Source organism: Hypoxylon fragiforme, assembly GCF_022984875.1.
Source record: "Hypoxylon fragiforme strain CBS 206.31 chromosome Unknown GGS25scaffold_1, whole genome shotgun sequence".
NCBI classification, from domain to species: domain Eukaryota; kingdom Fungi; phylum Ascomycota; class Sordariomycetes; order Xylariales; family Hypoxylaceae; genus Hypoxylon; species Hypoxylon fragiforme.
The window spans coordinates 2,124,499-2,142,198 of record NW_026054756.1 but is presented as its reverse complement, the minus strand read 5'-3'; the positions used below and the strand labels follow the sequence as shown (position 1 = coordinate 2,142,198).

General features: G+C 51.4%; 5 protein-coding genes across 5 annotated transcripts; 3 read left to right on the top strand and 2 right to left on the bottom strand.

Moving 5' to 3' along the window:
• Positions 1 to 274: 274 nt before the first annotated feature.
• GGS25DRAFT_512408 (pectate lyase superfamily protein-domain-containing protein) lies at positions 275 to 7,349 on the bottom strand (the record flags this gene model as incomplete). Its single annotated transcript, XM_049262786.1, has 6 exons — positions 275 to 876; positions 1,075 to 1,695; positions 1,786 to 6,730; positions 6,795 to 6,991; positions 7,101 to 7,161; positions 7,227 to 7,349. 6 exons carry the CDS (start codon positions 7,347 to 7,349, stop codon positions 275 to 277), a joined length of 6,549 nt encoding a protein of 2,182 aa, XP_049121408.1.
• A 64-nt stretch (positions 7,350 to 7,413) lies between these two features.
• GGS25DRAFT_32639 (uncharacterized protein) lies at positions 7,414 to 8,667 on the top strand. The gene has a single exon (XM_049257870.1). The coding sequence runs from the start codon at positions 7,996 to 7,998 to the stop codon at positions 8,545 to 8,547; it is 552 nt and encodes a 183-aa protein (XP_049121407.1). The 5' UTR covers positions 7,414 to 7,995; the 3' UTR covers positions 8,548 to 8,667.
• Positions 8,668 to 9,625: 958 nt separating this feature from the next.
• On the top strand, positions 9,626 to 10,962 carry GGS25DRAFT_470228 (uncharacterized protein). The gene has a single exon (XM_049259219.1). The coding sequence runs from the start codon at positions 10,168 to 10,170 to the stop codon at positions 10,540 to 10,542; it is 375 nt and encodes a 124-aa protein (XP_049121406.1). The 5' UTR covers positions 9,626 to 10,167; the 3' UTR covers positions 10,543 to 10,962.
• Positions 10,963 to 11,183: 221 nt separating this feature from the next.
• Positions 11,184 to 14,349, top strand: GGS25DRAFT_470226 (uncharacterized protein). Its single transcript, XM_049259218.1, has one exon. It carries the CDS (start codon positions 11,486 to 11,488, stop codon positions 13,757 to 13,759), a length of 2,274 nt encoding a protein of 757 aa, XP_049121405.1. The 5' UTR covers positions 11,184 to 11,485; the 3' UTR covers positions 13,760 to 14,349.
• A 647-nt stretch (positions 14,350 to 14,996) lies between these two features.
• Positions 14,997 to 16,769, bottom strand: GGS25DRAFT_32577 (uncharacterized protein). Its single transcript, XM_049257868.1, has 3 exons — positions 16,018 to 16,769; positions 15,557 to 15,933; positions 14,997 to 15,487 (listed from the first exon to the last, which is right to left on the bottom strand). The coding sequence occupies exons 1-3, from the start codon at positions 16,360 to 16,362 to the stop codon at positions 15,040 to 15,042; spliced, it is 1,170 nt and encodes a 389-aa protein (XP_049121404.1). The 5' UTR covers positions 16,363 to 16,769; the 3' UTR covers positions 14,997 to 15,039.
• Between the last annotated feature and the right edge of the window lie 931 nt (positions 16,770 to 17,700).

Sequence of the window (17,700 nt, the reverse complement as noted above, 5' to 3'; positions counted from 1 at the left end):
TAGTTTAATTTCGGTGCTAGGTACGAATACATGTACTTCGTACCTTAGATATTTCACCTGGCAATGTTCAATGCTCACTTCATTCCGACTAACCTACCTACCTACATATCTAGTAGTAGTGACACTTCAAATTCAAGATTCTTCAACTTTCAACAATGTTCAACACCTCAAGTGTTTTCTTATAAAATTTAAAATAAATCATCAACATAACTATCAATTAAATTCTCATAACACATACATACACAATGCTAATCTCCTACCAGCAAGTCAAAACTTATACAACAGCTGTAGGCAAAGCGAGGACATTCCTCCGTTTTCCAGTCTGACAATTGCCATCCACATCCGAGAACGTGTATTGTGTACATTCGAAGACAGGTAGTACGAGACCACATTCATACGTCGAAGTGCTCGTCTCGTCAAGTATGTAGTTGTATGTGGCATTATACTTCTCGCTGTAATACCAGAGCTCGTTTGACGTGAACCTCCACTTGTTTCCACCATCGCAGTCCGTCCAGTCGTCTAGGCCCTGACAATAGTCACAAGCGAACGACGTATCGCACACTTTCGTGCCATCCTCGATCACGTGCGCCTCCCAAATGACGTCAAAGAAATCACCGGTACCAATGATGGACATGTCAAGACATGGGAATCTTATTGGTGTCGCACACAGCTTACACGCGACGAAGCAATCGCAGCCGTCGGGGCAGCCATCTTCTTGTCGCGGGCTGACTTGCAGTTCGTAACTGCGTTTTGTGATGCCTACTGGCTCTGGCAGCTCCGGCCCCACTGTCACCATACTCAAGTCTGGGCTCGTCGGTGTGTGCACAGACCCGAGGAGCTGAGGAGCAGGGGTCTGCACAGCAGGTATGTTATCCACTTGTCGCGGTGGGAGTAAGTCGAGTTGGCACGCGGCGTAGGTAGTGGTTCCTAAACAGACTTGTCCGGGTGAGGGGCAGATTGGAGTGCCAGTAGCCGTGGGGATGTTGCTGGGAGGAGGGCACACGGTCGTCTCTTCGCATGCGGAATGCCCCCCAGACCCATTGCAGAGGGTGGTGGTGGACCAGGGCCGCGGACACGAGGTCGGGGGGATAGGGGGCAGGCTGGGTCCAGTGGTGGTGCTGGTGCTGCTACCTCCACCACCTCCACCCGGAGGAAAGCCTGACGTGATTGTTGTGCGCGATGGTGTCGCGCCGGAAGAACTTGGATCTTTGGGGTCTTGGTACCCCGGCGGGTAACCGGTGGGTGTAGGATTACACCAGTAACCGGAGCACACGATGCCGCCGCACGCAGTCGGGTTCACACATGTTGGACCGACTGACGAGCCCGTGGTAAAGCTGATGATAGTGCCGCCACCGTCAATTGGGGGTATGGTACAGGAGTCGCCTAACTGACGCTCAAAGAGAAGAGTGTCGTTGCTTCGTATCATAACGGCCGGGTCTGCAGCTACCTCAACGCTAGCGCAGGAGGGGGGTGGAACATAGTCGGTGATATCGGCCGGCAGGTCCGGGCACACGTTGTTCGGATCACCGCCATTAGGGAAATCTAAAAGGCAGTTTACACCCTGGTCCATACCATTCCACACAAGGGGGACCGTTTCACCAGAAATTGGGAAGCGCGAATTCGGGATAATCTCGCGTTGCAATGCAACAATCATGGCTTTTACTGCCTTGGGGCCGTTTGTGTTTGGTTGGTTGACTAAAAGAAGAATCACATTAGCAGCTGTTTAGGGGAAAGTGGGGAGAGCTGAGAGCAGAAGATGGAAGGGAGACGGATGTCTTTACTCACGCTGATCATGCCATTGTGACTGGAGTTGCTTGAAGTATGCAGCGAGCCCTGCTACCTCGGGTGACGCAAAGGAGGTACCCGAGACGACCTCGTAGCTCGACTGCGAAGTCCCCCACAGAGACTTGCCCGCTGCGTACGTGGTAAGAAACGAGGCTGTCTGCGAAAAGCCAGCGCGCTTGCCGAACTGATCGCTGGCGCCCACGATAATCAAGTTCGGGAGGTAGCCGAGGTCGTTCGGGTCCGACGAATCCCGCCAAAGGTTCTTTCTTGAATTATCCGGGTCTGCGAACAACTGTGGGTACGTGTCGACAGCCTCTCGTTTTGAAGCTGGGTTCGAAGGATCCGGAGTCAAGCCCCAGTTCCCTGCTGATATTACAATTGTAACACCCGCCCTGTCCATTCTCTTAAGAAGGTCGTATAAGGTGCGAATAAATACTGGGGTCCAATAAGTGTACTTTGAGCCCCAGGAGAGGTTTAAAACGGAGCTTGCGGGTGTCCTCGGCGCCGTGTTCATATCTTCCCATGCGCTCAGGAGATCTTCCAAGTACCAATCCCGGACGTTGTAGGTATCATCTGATGGCAGATCATGGCCGGAAAACACGACGCTGCACCCCTGGCAGACCCCCAACATGGCGCCGCTGATTGTTGCTGCTACGGTGGTGCCGTGATGCGAGGCAATGTCGTTGGGGACACCGAGGGTACCGTAACGGCTTTGCGGTGGCATTGCACGCGGCGCTGTCCGCCCAGCGAACTCGGGGTGGCTGGTCCATAGTCCTACCTCTCCTATGGCATAGACAGTGATGCCCGACCCAGCGGAGTCGTCGTAATAGTATACATAATTTCGGTCGGTATTAATACCTCCTCTTAGCCCCGACTTCCATCTTTGACCACGGGGCACTGAAATCAACGCGTCGTTCCAATATGCGCCGACAACAGCGGAAGTAGCTTCCCTTTTCGAAGGCTGGGTTTTGTCAGCCTCGGGGGTATCTACGCGGGATACGTTGTAGGACAGATCGTGGAACAGAGATTGGTACTCGTCTTGCGTGTCTGCGCCGCTAAGAAGCGTAGCTGGCGATATGAATTCTCCTGAGTCCACGCCGAAAATGGGGGTGCCGACCGCCGGGCTATTAACGTTCCACTCATGATAATCATATATATACAAAACAGCGGGGTTCTGCGAAAGTGCCTCTCTTGTGCTGCCAGGAAGGCTCTGGACCCAAAAGTATGCTGTATAGCCCAGCTTAGGGGACCAGATCTGGTCAGAGAAGTCATTCTGAAGATTTAATACGATACTTCCCACGTTCATGGGGTCCCTGGGGTAAACCACGACACCGACATCGACACAATCAGCACGATGCCTTACTGTTGGGAAATCATAGGCTATTACATCAGCTGATCTAGGGCCAGCCGAGCGAGCCCTCGCCGCAGCCGTCGGGGGCACGGTGCAAGTTTCAACCGTAGTGGTGCGCGTTGCTGTATTTGAATAGCTCGCGTCGCAACCGACGACGGGCTCGCAGTCAGTGACTGTAGCTGTAGCCGTCGTTGACGTGAAGGTATCGGTCGACGTGACTTCAAAAGTAGTCGTCGCAGAACATATGGACGCCGTTTTGGTTGTGCAGCCCGAAGTCGGTTCCGACGAGTACGTGAGCAAATTGTCCGTGCCGATGGTAATCTCGGGCCACGGCGGTAACGAGCCTGAGAGCGTGAATCCCGGGGGCCATTCAATTCCCGGCGGCGGTCCAGGAGGGTATATACCGGGGGGAAAAGACCAGAACCAACCACCTATATGAAGGTCGTTATGCGAAATACATATAAAAAAGAACCAGAGCGTACAAGGCTGCTTCGAGCCATCGATGGTAGGTTCTGGCTTTGTGACATCAGTGGTGACGGGGGAAATGACACCTGGTGGCCAGGTCGTCCAGAGTGGCAGCGGGGTGGTCGTTGTCGGTGATGTTGGCAGTGTTGTGGGAGAGGGCCCTGCCCACACCGTGACAAGACTACAATCGACCGACACGACAGCGGCTGTCGATGCCAAAAAGGTTACTACCTTGGCAGTCGGGCAATCAAAGCCTATAGCCCACGTTGTGGGAGTCGAGCAGTCGGTCACGACCGTGACAGCGGGCGTGGCAAAGACAATCGAGCTGTCAGGCGGGCACGTAACCGTTGTAGGTGGTACCACGGCCGGGAAGCTGATGGTTGTGACCGTTGGACCGGTTACAGTCACGGTGGACGTGATACCTGTGTAGTAGGTGCTGGTGGCGCCAGGGCCGGGCTGGGGGCTAGTAACACTCCCAGCAGGCCCTCCGTCGATTTGCGGCCATGGCGGGAGAGGAATCACACGCGATGTGGTACCACCACTGCCGTCCGGTAGCCCGATCGTGATGGGTGGAACATCAACACTGGGCGAAACGGCAATGGTGGATTGCCCTGTTGTGATATTATAATTCGAGTACGGCAATCCTCCAATGGTTATAGGGGGTATCGTGAGCACGGTGGTGGTTGTAGTCGTAATAAATGTTACGGTGACGACACCACCAGTTGTCACGGTGCTGATATCACCATACTCAAATGAGGTGGTATAGGGGCTGGGGGATATGACAGACGAGGTCGGCAAGGAACTTGTTGGGAATACAAGAAGACAGGAGGATTCAGAGCAGGTTACAGTTGTTGAAGTCCAAATTGGCGTGCCAACGAAAATAGTATCGATGTTATCGGCGCCATCGAGCGGGAGCCAGATGCTGTCCTCGGTTGTAAAGCCTTGTTGGTTAGAGTCATTCTGGAACACCACAGTGCTATCAATTCCCATGGCTATCTTGGACGTCGCCACCGTGAAAAGGTTGAAAACTACAACGCCGGTCGACCCAGTGACCTCGAGAATGCGCTGCTGGCAATCGTGCGTATCGATGCAGTCCTGGTAGTAGTCCTGGAAAAAGCTGTATAGCCCGGCGCCGTGGATGGTGACAGAGCTTGAGTCCACGACACGCAAGCCCCACGAGGCAGCACAGGACTCATCGCCATTACAGCTGCTAAAGTCGGGGTCATTGACAAAACTTGCAGCTAGGTCGAACGGATAAGGGGCAATGGGATTTGGCTGAAAGTATGGTGTCTCGGTCTGGATATGCCCCATGTAGATGTCCTTGGCGCCGCTTAACTGATAATTATACAGAACCGAATGTTCGGAGCCAGAACCGTAAAACCATGATGGGCCTTGCGACTCTATCAACATGCCACGGGCACCGTAGATGCTGATTTGATTAGCCATAGTATCCGGACTATTATACAGACTCTTATCGTTGTCGTGGTCAGCCACCCAGGCCCAGACATTTTCGAAATAACCGTCAGCCTCCTTGGTGACATGGAACATCAGCGAGGCGGCGATGCATTGTTCGTTGAAGCCACGCTTAGGGCAGGTTGCAAAATCGAGATCAGTGCCAGTGCCTCCACCCACACGGAAGTGTGAGTCCCACATGGCAGCGGCTCCTTGGGACGAAGCGGCCACGTTCCACTCCATGAGAATGGCCCCAGCAGTGTTGCCACGGACAGTGAATAGCATCTCGATAATTTCCATGGTGCCAATCTCACCCCGGTTGCCAACTTGCACCATGACCTTGGGGTTGGCCATATCAGAGAAATAAAAGCCAGTGCCCTGAATCTGAGACCAACTGGACCCCTGAACTCGCGACCCAGTTGGGATCAAGACAGTACCACCAACTTGGTAGATACCAGCTGGAAAATAGGCAATCAACGTGGACGAGACTGCCTTTTGGAGAAAGGCATTAATGCAGTCTGTCTGGTCGCCCGTACCATCGTTGCTACAGCCTCCATCTCGGGTAGCTACCAGAAACTGGGAAGCGCCATAGTCCTCAAATTGAGGGCGAGATTGGACATAAAGATTACCATTTGACAACAGGCTTGCACCTTTGGCCGGTGCCGTCGCCGCGCCGGTCATTTCCGAGGGCGTGGAACCGTTGTATACCCTTCCTGTGGCCCACAGGTCAATAGTGCCAGAAGAGGTCAGCAAGGTGTCACCACCTTCGACCTGAACGACCCGGTCTACACCGTCCACGACAACGTTGTCGAGAACAATATCAGGGGCTAGAGTTCCAATATTGGTTAGGATGCCTACAGGCACATTAGAGATGGTGCTGTCGATGATGGAAATGGACCCAATGCCCTGACCGCCATCACCACCCACACCACTTATGTTGAAGGCGATAGCACCACCGGCGATCTCGATGCCTTGCCAGACCCAGCCCCAGTCCCAGATCATCTGCACGGCAGTCAGACAGCCATTGAACTTGAGGTTGCGTGCCGTGTATTGCTGGGACCCCGCACGCCAGCCGATGCTGCCACCATTAAAGGTCAGGTCCGAGACAAAACCACCGCTGCCGTTCTCAGTGAAGATGCCAACAGCGGTGACATCGTCGTCTGAACTAGCCTCAGGCATGTTGAACACGAGATTTTGCAAGGTTGTCGCCTGCGCTACCTGCCAGTGGATGCCAGTCGGCACCAAAGGCTGATCATCGTCATCGGTAGCTACGGGCATCTTCGTCAAGTCAAAGATGAAGTTGCGGATTTGCCGGAAGAATTGGTTTTGGTTGACGTACCACTCAGCGCCAGAGCCGCCGGGGATGTACGGATCTGTGTCGATGAGCCCGATACCCTTGAAGGTATCGCAGCCTTGGATGGTCGGCGGGTCCAGGGGGTCCCCGATAAACTGCGTATAATACAGCTGGATGATGGGCGTGCAGACCTTGTACGTCCCAGGCGGGAAGTAGATGATGGCGCCTTGCGTGAAGGTGTTGCCACACTCTAAGCCGCAGCGGTTACCATCTGCGACGGCAGCATTGATGGCTTCTGTTGCATCACTACCCCCGGTTGAGTCGGCCCCGTAATCATCTACAACATTTCGAAAGAATTTATAGTCGGACCCAGCCCAAGGTTGCTATAACATACCCAGTTAGCCTACTGACATTGTCGAGGTGCTATTAGGAGGTTCCTGTACTTACGCTGCCCAATGGTCCAAGGGTTGTTAGCCAATACGAACTGGCTTGACGCTTTTTGTTTTGACCGGCAGTGAAGTCGTAAAGGACAGGAGATGTTTGGTTCTTGCTTTGACCACCGCGCATGACCTTGCCAGAGCGCAGGTTGGACATGTAGTTGTCGAAGCTACCGGAATAGGCCCAGGTAGGGCCATGCTGGGTTCCTGGGAACGAGGGTAAGTAAGGGGAAGAGTGTCAAGAGTGTATGGGGCGAGGGAAGACTATTCAAGTGATAGGTCTCAATGAGATTGAGTGAAAAGGATGATGGCGAACCTTTGTCAGGGGCTACATTATAGTAGTTGTGGCTGTTGTCAACCATGTAAGATGGGTTAGGCTGTCGAAGTCAGTTAGCATTAAGCTGTCTCTTGACCCTCTTTTGGTGTGGCTATCCTTCCTTACCTTTGGCCCATTGTCTGGGACTTCAGGATATTCTGCTACATTGGAGTACTTCCACCCTACAGAGACGCCAAGGCATTGGAGTAGTAGCACCGCGAGGATGCGGACGCCACGCCCAACAGACATTCCAAGAATCGATAAGATGCCCCGTAGGTCGTCTTCTCAAGGTGAACGCTTGAAAATTGGTAACTGATGATGGCAGAACCGGCAAGAGCGGCGCGCAACTATCACATTTTTATAGTAGGTATATATACCGAGCCTCATTTGGCAACGGAACTGGGTTGTTTGTTGGTTGCATACCATCAGTCGACGCTTACCACCTCGGCTTACCCCTGGTCTATGCTGCCTGAAAACATACCTTGCCAGACCACCCGATACCACCCATTGATATAGAAGAAAAGATTCAGAGAGTGATATTTGGTCACGAACTACAACCCGTGACGGTAAGCTTCGGCCGAACTGCTTATGATGGCATGTTTCTGCCCATGCCCCTGCCTCGACCGGCCCAGAGTCATGTAGGTAGCCTCGTCGTATATGCGAGGGAAACAAAAGACCCGTCGGCGGCCTTCTTAACAAATATAAAAGGTATCTTATTTTATTCAACTCGAGAGCATACCTAGGCAAGAGGATTGTCTATCTACATTCATCTCTGTAGTATCAACACTTACGGCTCACGCCACTATCTTGTACCCAGTCTCTCACCTTTCCCACACTCTATCATTTCTCGTGTCTTATTTACTTTATATCAAACGAGTCGCTACATCCTATCAGCATGCTCTACTCTCGCCTAATCAAGTTGGCTGCTGCCACCACCTTCCTCGCTGGCGGTGTTGCCGCGCAGTGCAACGACAGCGAAGGCCCCGATCTACTCTGCTACAACGAGTCCTCCGGCGGCGTGTCCCAGGACGTGACCGAGGCAGACATCAAATACGTCGCGAGCTACCTGCGCTCGTACGGCGCGCAGACAAAGGCAGGGCGGCAGTTCACGATGACGGCCGCAGACGCCCCCGACTGCGCGGAGTGGACGCTCTACGCGCACGGCACCGTTCTGGCGCTGGGGAAGCACCTCGATAGCTCGCTCAACTCTAGCGTGCTATTCTCCGACATCGCCGACACCATCGACGGCGGCGCCAGCGCCACGCCCGAGCAGCAGGCCGCGGCTATCTACGGCTGCTCGACCGACGGCGGCTCGCGCGCCGTCGGCTACGATCCCGCGAACCCGCAGTACAACACCGCGGCGTACCTCGCCAACGGCTACACACCTAAGGGCATCCTCGTCAAGATCGTGTCTTCGAACGCCCAGCTGGCGGCTGCGGTGCTGTAGGGAGGGGCTGGGTTAGGGGATGGTGATGTTGAAGATAAGAATATTGAAGGATGATATAGGTACTTATGAAAGTAGAAATAAAGCGATGTGATTGGGTAATATTTCCGATGAAGAATTATTCTGTGCTAGTAGATGGATGTCACCTGAGCGTCACGCCGACACAGGGGTAAACAGTATGTACCTGGGTAGGTAAGCAGTAGGTTAATAGTATTGCATGCATATAACTAATACATACATAGCTTATCGATGATCCATCTCATACATAAATGTAGGTATGTAGGTATTTAAGCTTACCTACATCGCCCAGGTACCTAGATACATGATCAATGTTATAGGGCTAAGTCGTTTTAAGCTTTGGCTAGAACGTCTTTTCGGTGGAGCGTGCACGGACGACAAGGGCCGGCCCTTCGGATCTAGCCGCTTTAGGTAGCTGGGTAAGGCGTACGCGGCAGCTTATTGGTTACCGGGATCTAACGTGCCTTAGCTTAGATAGGTACTTGTACTTTTATGTATTGCGGCTAGTACATACTTGATGGATTGGATGGCGGTTTACGGCAGGCCGCCAGCCGCGTAACATTATCAGATCTGGTAGCCGATAACTAATTTTCATTAGTTGCTGTGTATCTGCTTGAGTTTACCTAATAGGCCGGCATTTTATTTAGATGGATCTAAGTATCTAGCCTAGGTAATAGTTTGCGTGACATTTAAGGCGTTTTCCCGCATCACCTGTAAAGCTTATGCACCTACCCACCTACGTAGTAGTTCAAACGAAAAGCAAAGTATTACAACAACGACAACAACAACAACAACAACAACAACAACAACAACGGCCAATTCCTCATCTGATCTCTATCCCGGAATCTTCCATCTCGAAAAACTGAAGAAGGCTCAGCTTACATTGTATGCAATGCTACCTGCCCATGTGCCTGCCCACCTGCAACATGTTTCCAGGTACCTAGTTTTGCTGCCTGTTTGATGCTGGTAAGACGCTGGAAAGATTTTGAGCCCTTTTAGGAAGGGTAATCCTCCATTACCTGACCGAATAAGGAAGGTCAGCAAGTCTGTGTCTTCTACATTGCGCCGACAGTGGCCAGTAAAGACCGCTCTAGATTCTCATCTGGGCATTGTCTACTGGGCTAACTAACTGTATCTTAAGTTTGCATTTATCGTAGGATTTATCTGCGGTAATGGGGCACGGTAACTTTTGCCCTAGCGCCAACAAATGTGAATCCCACGTGCGGGCTGAAGCTTGGGTTATACCTGGTAGCTAGGTCATGAGATATGGACATGATAGCTCTAAAGTATTACCATATCATTATATCAGCTTGTGGCTATCGGCTCTAATACCGGGCAGACCAGGAGGCCGTGAGCTCCTTATGCGACGACATCGTCTACTCCTCCGCTCTCTCTTAACACCCTCGTGATGGTTTTACTTTTTTTATTCATACTAGGAATGCATGACCAAGAGCTAATGTAAGCCTTCTAGGCAGAATCTTTACAATCTGCAGCTTTGCGTCGGGCAAAAGCAGACCGAGCTGGTAGTACGAGAACGGTACCGTACGAGGATGACTGCGTCAGGAAGATGCTACTCATAAAATCGTCGGCAGATGGGGTGAGTAGATGGTGAAGAGTAGTGAGTTTGACGACGATAAATACCAGACGTTGGCCTCGTCCGAGAGAAGAAGACAGCAGAAGCTCAGCATCGGGCTACCGGTCATCACTCCAGCTCCCAAAGCAATAACTTTTGATATACCCCGAGATAACCTCTCATCATTTTGCAAGATGAAGGCCATCAACACCTTCCTCTCCGTCTTCAGCATGGCTACCATCGGAGTCGCTGTGCCACTGGATGCTGCTGAAAATGGCCTCGAAGAACGCCAGGCCAGCGGGTGCTACCCCTTCCAGGACCCGGGCTGCTGCATTAACTACGCCGTTTGCCAATGTGCCAACGGTAAGCGCCTTTCATGCTGCTTCCGCCAATGGGAAGGGGCATAGAAGAAGAGAAAAAAAAAAGCTGACTCAAGCCAATAGGTTGGTTCTACCAGTATAACTCGGACCAGAACGGCTGCGACCCGCCGGTATGCTTGAACCCCTGTTTTTTTTTTTTTTTTTAAAAATCTCCGTTACCTATGGAGGATTTGTTCTCGTCACTTGTATTAATGCTAATTACTTTTGCATCAGTGGGGCTTTCTCACCAGCCGTGGTGTCGGTGATCTCCCGGGCAATTGCTGCTAGGTAGGGAGTGGTATGGTACCTAGTATGATGTGGTATGGTTTTCAATGGACGAGGATAAGGATGGGATGAGACCGGACGCGGGAGGGGCTGGGGCTGAGGGCTCTTGGAAGGCTGTAGTTGCAAAAGTTCTAGTTAATGGAAAATATGTCGAGTCTATTGCATGCATGTAATGAATGATACATCTGTACATGGTTAGGTGCGGAAGAAAGAAAAAGGGGGTTCATCTGAAGGATCAGCCCTAAAAGATCTAGAACCCTTGGCATTTGTTGTTTTGGGTAACTTGGATGTTTCGGTCTCTCGTCAGACCTACATATGTACATATGTACAATAACTACTAATAAATGTAACTTCAAGTAATTCGATGTTACTCAAATATACATGTACGTACATAGTTAGATACACGTAGATAGGTACCTATACCTGATACCCTTGGAAGGCTGATGTTACACCTACATCATGGATGCATGTAACTAGGTACTAGGTCTGTGCCTGCTTGCGGCGGGGTGATCACTTGATGGAATAAACCAGGCTCACCATTAAAGTTACCTAGGCTAGGTACCCTCGGTAGGTTACCTAGGTTAGGTATACAACACTCCTTACAACATCATACCTAGTACACACCATTTCCCCAGATCTCATTATTACCTACCATTATCCCTTACCAGAGACGATAATCTATGCTCATCACCCAAAACACTGCGCCATGACGGCGACCCCATTCACGCCTTACTGGCGACCTGTTTCAGCACCAGCCGGCCCGAACTCATGGGTCTTCTTCGTCGTATCCCGGATCGCCGGCCGCCGCCGCCCCGTCGCCGTAGTTTCGAGCGTCGGCGACATCGAGCCCGAACAGTCGCTACAAGGATATCCCCTTACCGCCTGCTGCCGGCGCGTCGTTACCATCTTCTCGGACCCTGCTAACCACACAGCCATTCGCGCCGAGCTAAATCTCGCCGCTCGTCATTATGTGACAGACGGCGGCCGCGAACACTCCCTGGAACCGGTAGAGCTGCCGGAGTTCAGTCGTACCCAATCAAATACCAAGGACCGCACTCGGCCGTGGGATCACACTAGCGTGCCCGAGTTCCCTTTCATTGCCGCCTGCCTCCTCCAGGGCGTGGCCTTTGATCCGCAGCTGGGCCTCACCCAGCCTGCACGTCCGGAACCACTGGGCACGGTGTATCGCGACACCAGCATCGAGTGGGGAATGGTCGTTGTGGACATCACCGATCTGCATGCCGTATCCTACGGCATAGTCGGCTTTACCGTGTGCCAAGCAAAGTTTGTTCCGACTCTGGAAGCCCAAAGAAATCCGGTCTCCATGGGGGCCATGGGCCCAGGCGTCTTCGAGCGGGGCGAGCTCAGAGTCATGGATGAGGTGCGGCCCCGGAGAGCTACGTCGGTAGCTGAGTATATGGCCAAGTTTGATTATGAGGCTTGGCCAAGTGGCGATGCCGTTGAGCATTTAGCTCGGACGCCTCTGGTTGACGCGGCGGCAATGAGCCTGGTGTGGCCGCCAAGGCCAGGGGAGGATATAGATCCGTTACCAGTCGACCTGTCTGCAAATACCGAGAAAGATTCGCAGGGAAATCAGGCTGTCATGAAGCTCATCCGAGAGAGTTCCAATGTGGATTTCGACATGTCTATCTTCGAGGAGGCCTGCGCCGTCCCTAACTTCAAGGGCCTTCTCCGACACAACCTGATGGAAAACCCACATTGGCTAAAGGCCACATGCTTAGTTGGCCCACTCATCCGATTAGCCTTTACGAACCATGAACAGCATCTTGGCCTGGAGCAGGTGGGAAACATTACTGTCAAGTCCATTGCAGCGGCCTTGGAAGAGCCGGAGACTACTGGGATCACGTCCCTTAGCCTCTGCATCGACGACGTTTGGATCGGCACACCAGCCCAGATCATTGACGTGCTATCGCGCGTCGATTCGCTGCGCGAGATCTACTTCCTCCAGCACCCCGCGCAGGACAGCGACGCATTGAGCGTTGAGCTTTTCGCCGAGCTAGCAGCTCGGCCGGAGATGCTATCGCGCGTCCACGTCATGTTCGCGGGCGCGTACTCAGCGGCCCTGCGCAAGCGCTTCTGGCTGCCGACCACCACCAACAACAACGCGGTGCAGCTAGCGCCGCTCTCAGTGTTCCCCGTGCAGCAGATCTTTACGCGCCACCAGCTGCATGCAAGCGGCAAAGGAACAGCGGCCTTCGAGCGCTCCTACGTGTACCTCGGCGACGGCCTCCTGCGGCCCAAACGCTTCGCCGCCGGCTTCCTGCTCTACCTATCCACGCTCCCGCCGTCCGTGCACGACGACGCCTTCAACACCACAGCGCAGCTCTTCGCCTTCTCCAGCGGCCCCGCCTCCCTCTCCCAAGCCGATGGTCCGCTATCCACCACTGCGGCCATCAGCCCCATCCTCGCCGAGTCCTTCGCCCTCCCCGTCTGGCTGCCCCACCGGAGCTCCAACCACTGGCCGCGCGCGCGGGACCTCGACCCAGCCGGCTGGACCGTGCTTGTCTCGCAGGAGATGCCCCGCGGCTCCGCCACGGCGCGCTACATCCGCTACGCCTTCGTGCGGCCGCGCCACCGACGGATCCTCGTCGATCATCCGCCGTACACGCCCCCCGGGCCCGAAGACCTCGAGGTCGTAGGATTGAAAGAGTTCCTGCGGCTCACGGCGCCGGAGATCGACTCGGCGCTCGTCGACCGCCGGCTATCGGAACTAGCGGGGCAGATAGCGGCTGGGGGGCCGTACTGGAAGCCGTTGCCGCCCGGTGGAGGCGTGGAGGCGCTGGCGGTGCTGGGGCAGGCGGAGGCGGCGCAGATGCTGCTGGAGTTTTTGGGGGATGCGAGGGAGGGGAAGACGAGGCTGAGGGAGGCCATGGCGGAGTGTCCGGGTGGTGAGTTTGAGTTTGTCCCTTTCCCCTTTTTCCCCGTCGATAAACTAAATCCTGGCTGTTTGTCTTACTGACGGTTCTAGAACGAGATTGGTACCCGGAGCTTCTTGAGGGGGGGGATCAGGGTTCGGTGTAGGTAGGTAGGGCGTCAGTAGTGCTACGGAAAGGGGGGTTTTGCTCCTGATACAGATATGATTGTTTTTGATTACATGCCTAGTACCTACCTATCTGGGTATATACATTGTCAGGTTTATTCATACACATGTAAGTTTGGGTAATCTACCTATGTCCTGGGCGGCAAGAGGTGTCTATGAAAAGTGTGCCTATTCTCATTCGGTCGTCACAAACCCGGGGCCCTAGAAATCTACATAAGGTACTATTCAGATTTCATCTTTTCAAACCCGCCCGAGCGAGCGTGGGAAATACCTCTTGCGCTGCTATTTGAGTCTCCTGTGTTTTTTGAATTTTTCTTTCTAGGCACAAACACTGGATTTCTCTTGAGCAAAGTACGAAGATAGTTATGGCATGAAGAAGTAGGGTTCAAAAAGTGCAATTTTCAGACGATATGTGAACTTGTAGGAATTGTATTTATTTTTATTTTTTATTTTTATTTTTATTTCTATTTTTATGTTTTGTTTTCTATGTTGTTCTGTTTATATGATATACTGAAATTTATATTAAAACATGAGTTTTTTGTGCGGTATGGCACATGATTCTCGTGAATAGGTATGTATCATATGGACGTAGGTAGGTAAGAAAATATGTAGCTCTTGTGACTCTTGTGATGAAAATGCCGGTGTGAAACCATGTTGATAGGCTTATGTAGCCTCCCCCCGTCCCCTTCCCCCCCCTTGAAATCGTATCTGATAATTCAAGATCGATTCGTGTAAAAATACTGACCTATCTGAAAACGGAACACAACCCGCTGGAACCACCACACAATACAGTATAACATATCATGATAAGCGCCGTCACAACGGATTTGCCGTCTTTTGTGATCGATCCGTGTAGTAGTAGTGATACGGTACGCCTCGAATGCCTAAAGGGAGTTTGATATCCATTTAACTCATCCAAATATGGCCTTCATTAGTGTAAACAAGGATGCGGCGAAGAAGCAATCATGAATATGGCTTCAAGCGTAATTATTGCACCCCTCGTTTCAAGTTTGTGTGCGAAATCCATGCCGTATCTGAGCCTTGCGGCCCAATTCCTTTCTTTTTCTTTTTCTGTTTCTTCCCTCCTTTACCACCAAGACCCTCTTTCCCATAAGACTCCAAACAAAAAAAAAAGAAAATGCATATATAGGGTATATAAAAGAGAGATAAAGGAAATTGGGTTTTCCAAATAGCACAAATCAAAGATTTCCTTGGTCTCTACTAACGATCGTCTCGCTCACCACCACTATCCGATGTATAGAGCTATCGTCCTCGTCATCGGTTGAAGGTGGTCGTCTACCGGCTGTGACGATTGTGTTTCGTTTATTTCGATGCGCGCCAATGTTTCCCAGCTCGAGGTTATCTTGTGATTCATTCATCTGCGTAAACCCGCTCGATCTCGCCGTTTTTCGGTTCCGGGATGATATCGAAGCCTCGGTGCCCCCCTTATCCCATATCGAGTTCCCAGACGTACTTGTTGAGAAAACCTTGTCGAAAAGAGGGCGAAGTAGCGGACAGCTAGATATAATTATGGCAATGCCAACCTCGCCTGCTCCGTATATCGTTGTTTGCACCGCCGTGTACGACAAATCGTTGAATTCGATTTGTAAAGCTGTGTAAAGCCGAATAGCACCAAATATCAGAGTACTACATGAGAAGTGAATAAGTCAGCCTGTATCGCCCAAGATTTAGATCTTTGTCAAGGAATTTTCTTACAGGAAGCTAACGGCGAAAATGCAGACGATAAGGACTCGGTAACGCATTTGCATCTCCAATCTCAAAATCATTGGCACCGGAAGCATCAAGATCGCGAGCTGATTAACAACATCGACGATACCGACTGCCGCAAAGGAGGCTTTGTGGTCCCCGCATGTACCATCGGGGGGTTGAAGGTTCCAATTCATCCTGACCGGGTGGCAGAGCAGCAGTTCGACAAGTATAGCCAAAAACATCCAGGCGATAGTCAAGGCCATAATGGCTATAGCAGCGAATTGGCACCGACCGGCAAAGAAGATGCGCATAAACATAAGAATAACGCTTATCTTGACGAGGCCCAACGAAGCGACATATAAGAATTGATGAGCATAGACGGCCTGCAGTTTCTTTTAGTTAGTATTGCGTTCCTAGTTAATAATCCGGAAGTCGGATCGTTGATGATTTCTCGAGGGTTGATTAACCTTTAAAAGTCGGACCAAATGCCATTCCTGTAGCTCGTTGACGTGATACCCCAAACCACCTGAAAATACCATGACGAAGTCGGTTGCTATAAGGCCGTAAAATAATATTACGGCAGCAATACTTAGACCATCCTCTATCACGAATCCCCGGCCGCTCTGCTTAACACACCAGATCCGCATACAAGTCCATAGTGCTGTCAGGACAATTAGTATCACACTCGATATAATAATATGTGATCCCTCCACTGAGAGCGGTACTGTGTCTGTCTCGATCCGAGTAGACGCTGAGGCTGCATAACCATGGCCGCTGGGTGAGATGGAGAGACGGGCATGGACGATAGACATGTCGTGTCTAGTATCAAAGTCTTCATCACCGACGAGGGAAGCCGGGCGTGGTGGTTGAACCCGTCGACTTTTATTTGATTATTCTTATTATTCTTATCTCGGGAAAGGAAGTGGTGATGGCGGCCGAAATTTGACATGTACGACAACCAACCACTAACCACTGACCAACGAGCAAACGAGCGAACGGGGTGAGAAGGTTGAAAGACGGGAACGGAACAAAAAGAATTCTTCTGGAAGACTCGCGCCCCAGCTAACAGAGACCCAAAATGATCAAGGGTAAACCCAGCATTCAGGGTCCAGGCAAGTAGTGTTTAGACTCTAGCAAGGCAGCTGTCAAGGATCAGAGGATTATTTCCTCTTCTACGGCACAGGGGTCGCGGGTCTAACACGCCTAAACACGACACATCTCGACCACTTACATATTACATAGTACATATGTAGTTACATACCCCAAGTACCTAGCATACATATGTAGTACTACATATGTATGCATGTAGGCATTTGCGCCCCTTGACATCCTAATCAATTTTAACCCTGCGACACCCGGACAATTTGATACGTCAGATAACTAACTACCTAGAGGCTAGTATGTACTACCTACCTAGGTACCTAATGAAAGTCAAAGTGGCAGAGACTCGGAGTGACAGAAGTCTGCTGGTTATTCCCAACCAACATGGGCCTTCGAAACGAGACCCACACGTGCACAGGTATCTTTCCCAAAAAAGAGAGTAGTCCAAGCTTAAAGGAGCCTAAAAGTGGCACTTCGCTACCTATTTTGGGCAGAATAGATCCGCTACCTGGTACGCTACCTGTACCCCATAAACAGGGGAGAGAGAGATACTCCTTTCTGGGGTTCAATGTTTGTTTGTACTGGTATGTAGTTACTTAGGTACGCCGTAGTATGTTAGAGACGTTTCCAAACAAGTTGAAGAGCCCAACTTCCAAGAGATGTTGTAACTTGTAAGAGGCCAAAGTGATATGACAATCTAAACAGTCCCCCCACGCGCCTGAGCCAACTTTTATTCTGTTCGTTCGTCTGATTCCAAACGCAGTCGCCAAGATCGACAATACAAATTTCAGCGCTGTTTACCGAATGAAGTCGAGATCGAATAATTAGTGGCGAATTTTATGAACCTAGCTAGTTATGCAGGGCGTAAAGCTGCACAAATCACAAGTCATCATTCTTTCCAGTTCCCCAAATTGCCCGCGTACACTAATGACTTTCCTTCTTGATCTTCTCCTTGCATCCTGAATTGTTGTCACGAACTATTTTTACTTAAGAGAATGTTTCTTTTCTTTTTTTTATCAATGAATATGCGAACTAGGAGATAAAAAGGT

Coding starts and splice junctions, on each gene's coding strand:
- GGS25DRAFT_32639 (XM_049257870.1), top strand. CDS start 7,996: ATGCTCTACTCTCGCCTAATCAAGTTGGCTGCTGCCACCACCTTCCTC.
- GGS25DRAFT_470228 (XM_049259219.1), top strand. CDS start 10,168: ATGGTGAAGAGTAGTGAGTTTGACGACGATAAATACCAGACGTTGGCC.
- GGS25DRAFT_470226 (XM_049259218.1), top strand. CDS start 11,486: ATGACGGCGACCCCATTCACGCCTTACTGGCGACCTGTTTCAGCACCA.
- GGS25DRAFT_32577 (XM_049257868.1), bottom strand. CDS start 16,362: ATGTCTATCGTCCATGCCCGTCTCTCCATCTCACCCAGCGGCCATGGT. Junction 15,934..16,017: donor ATTTGGTCCGACTTTTAAAG/GTTAATCAACCC, acceptor AAGAAACTGCAG/GCCGTCTATGCTCATCAATT. Junction 15,488..15,556: donor ATTTTCGCCGTTAGCTTCCT/GTAAGAAAATTC, acceptor CTTCTCATGTAG/TACTCTGATATTTGGTGCTA.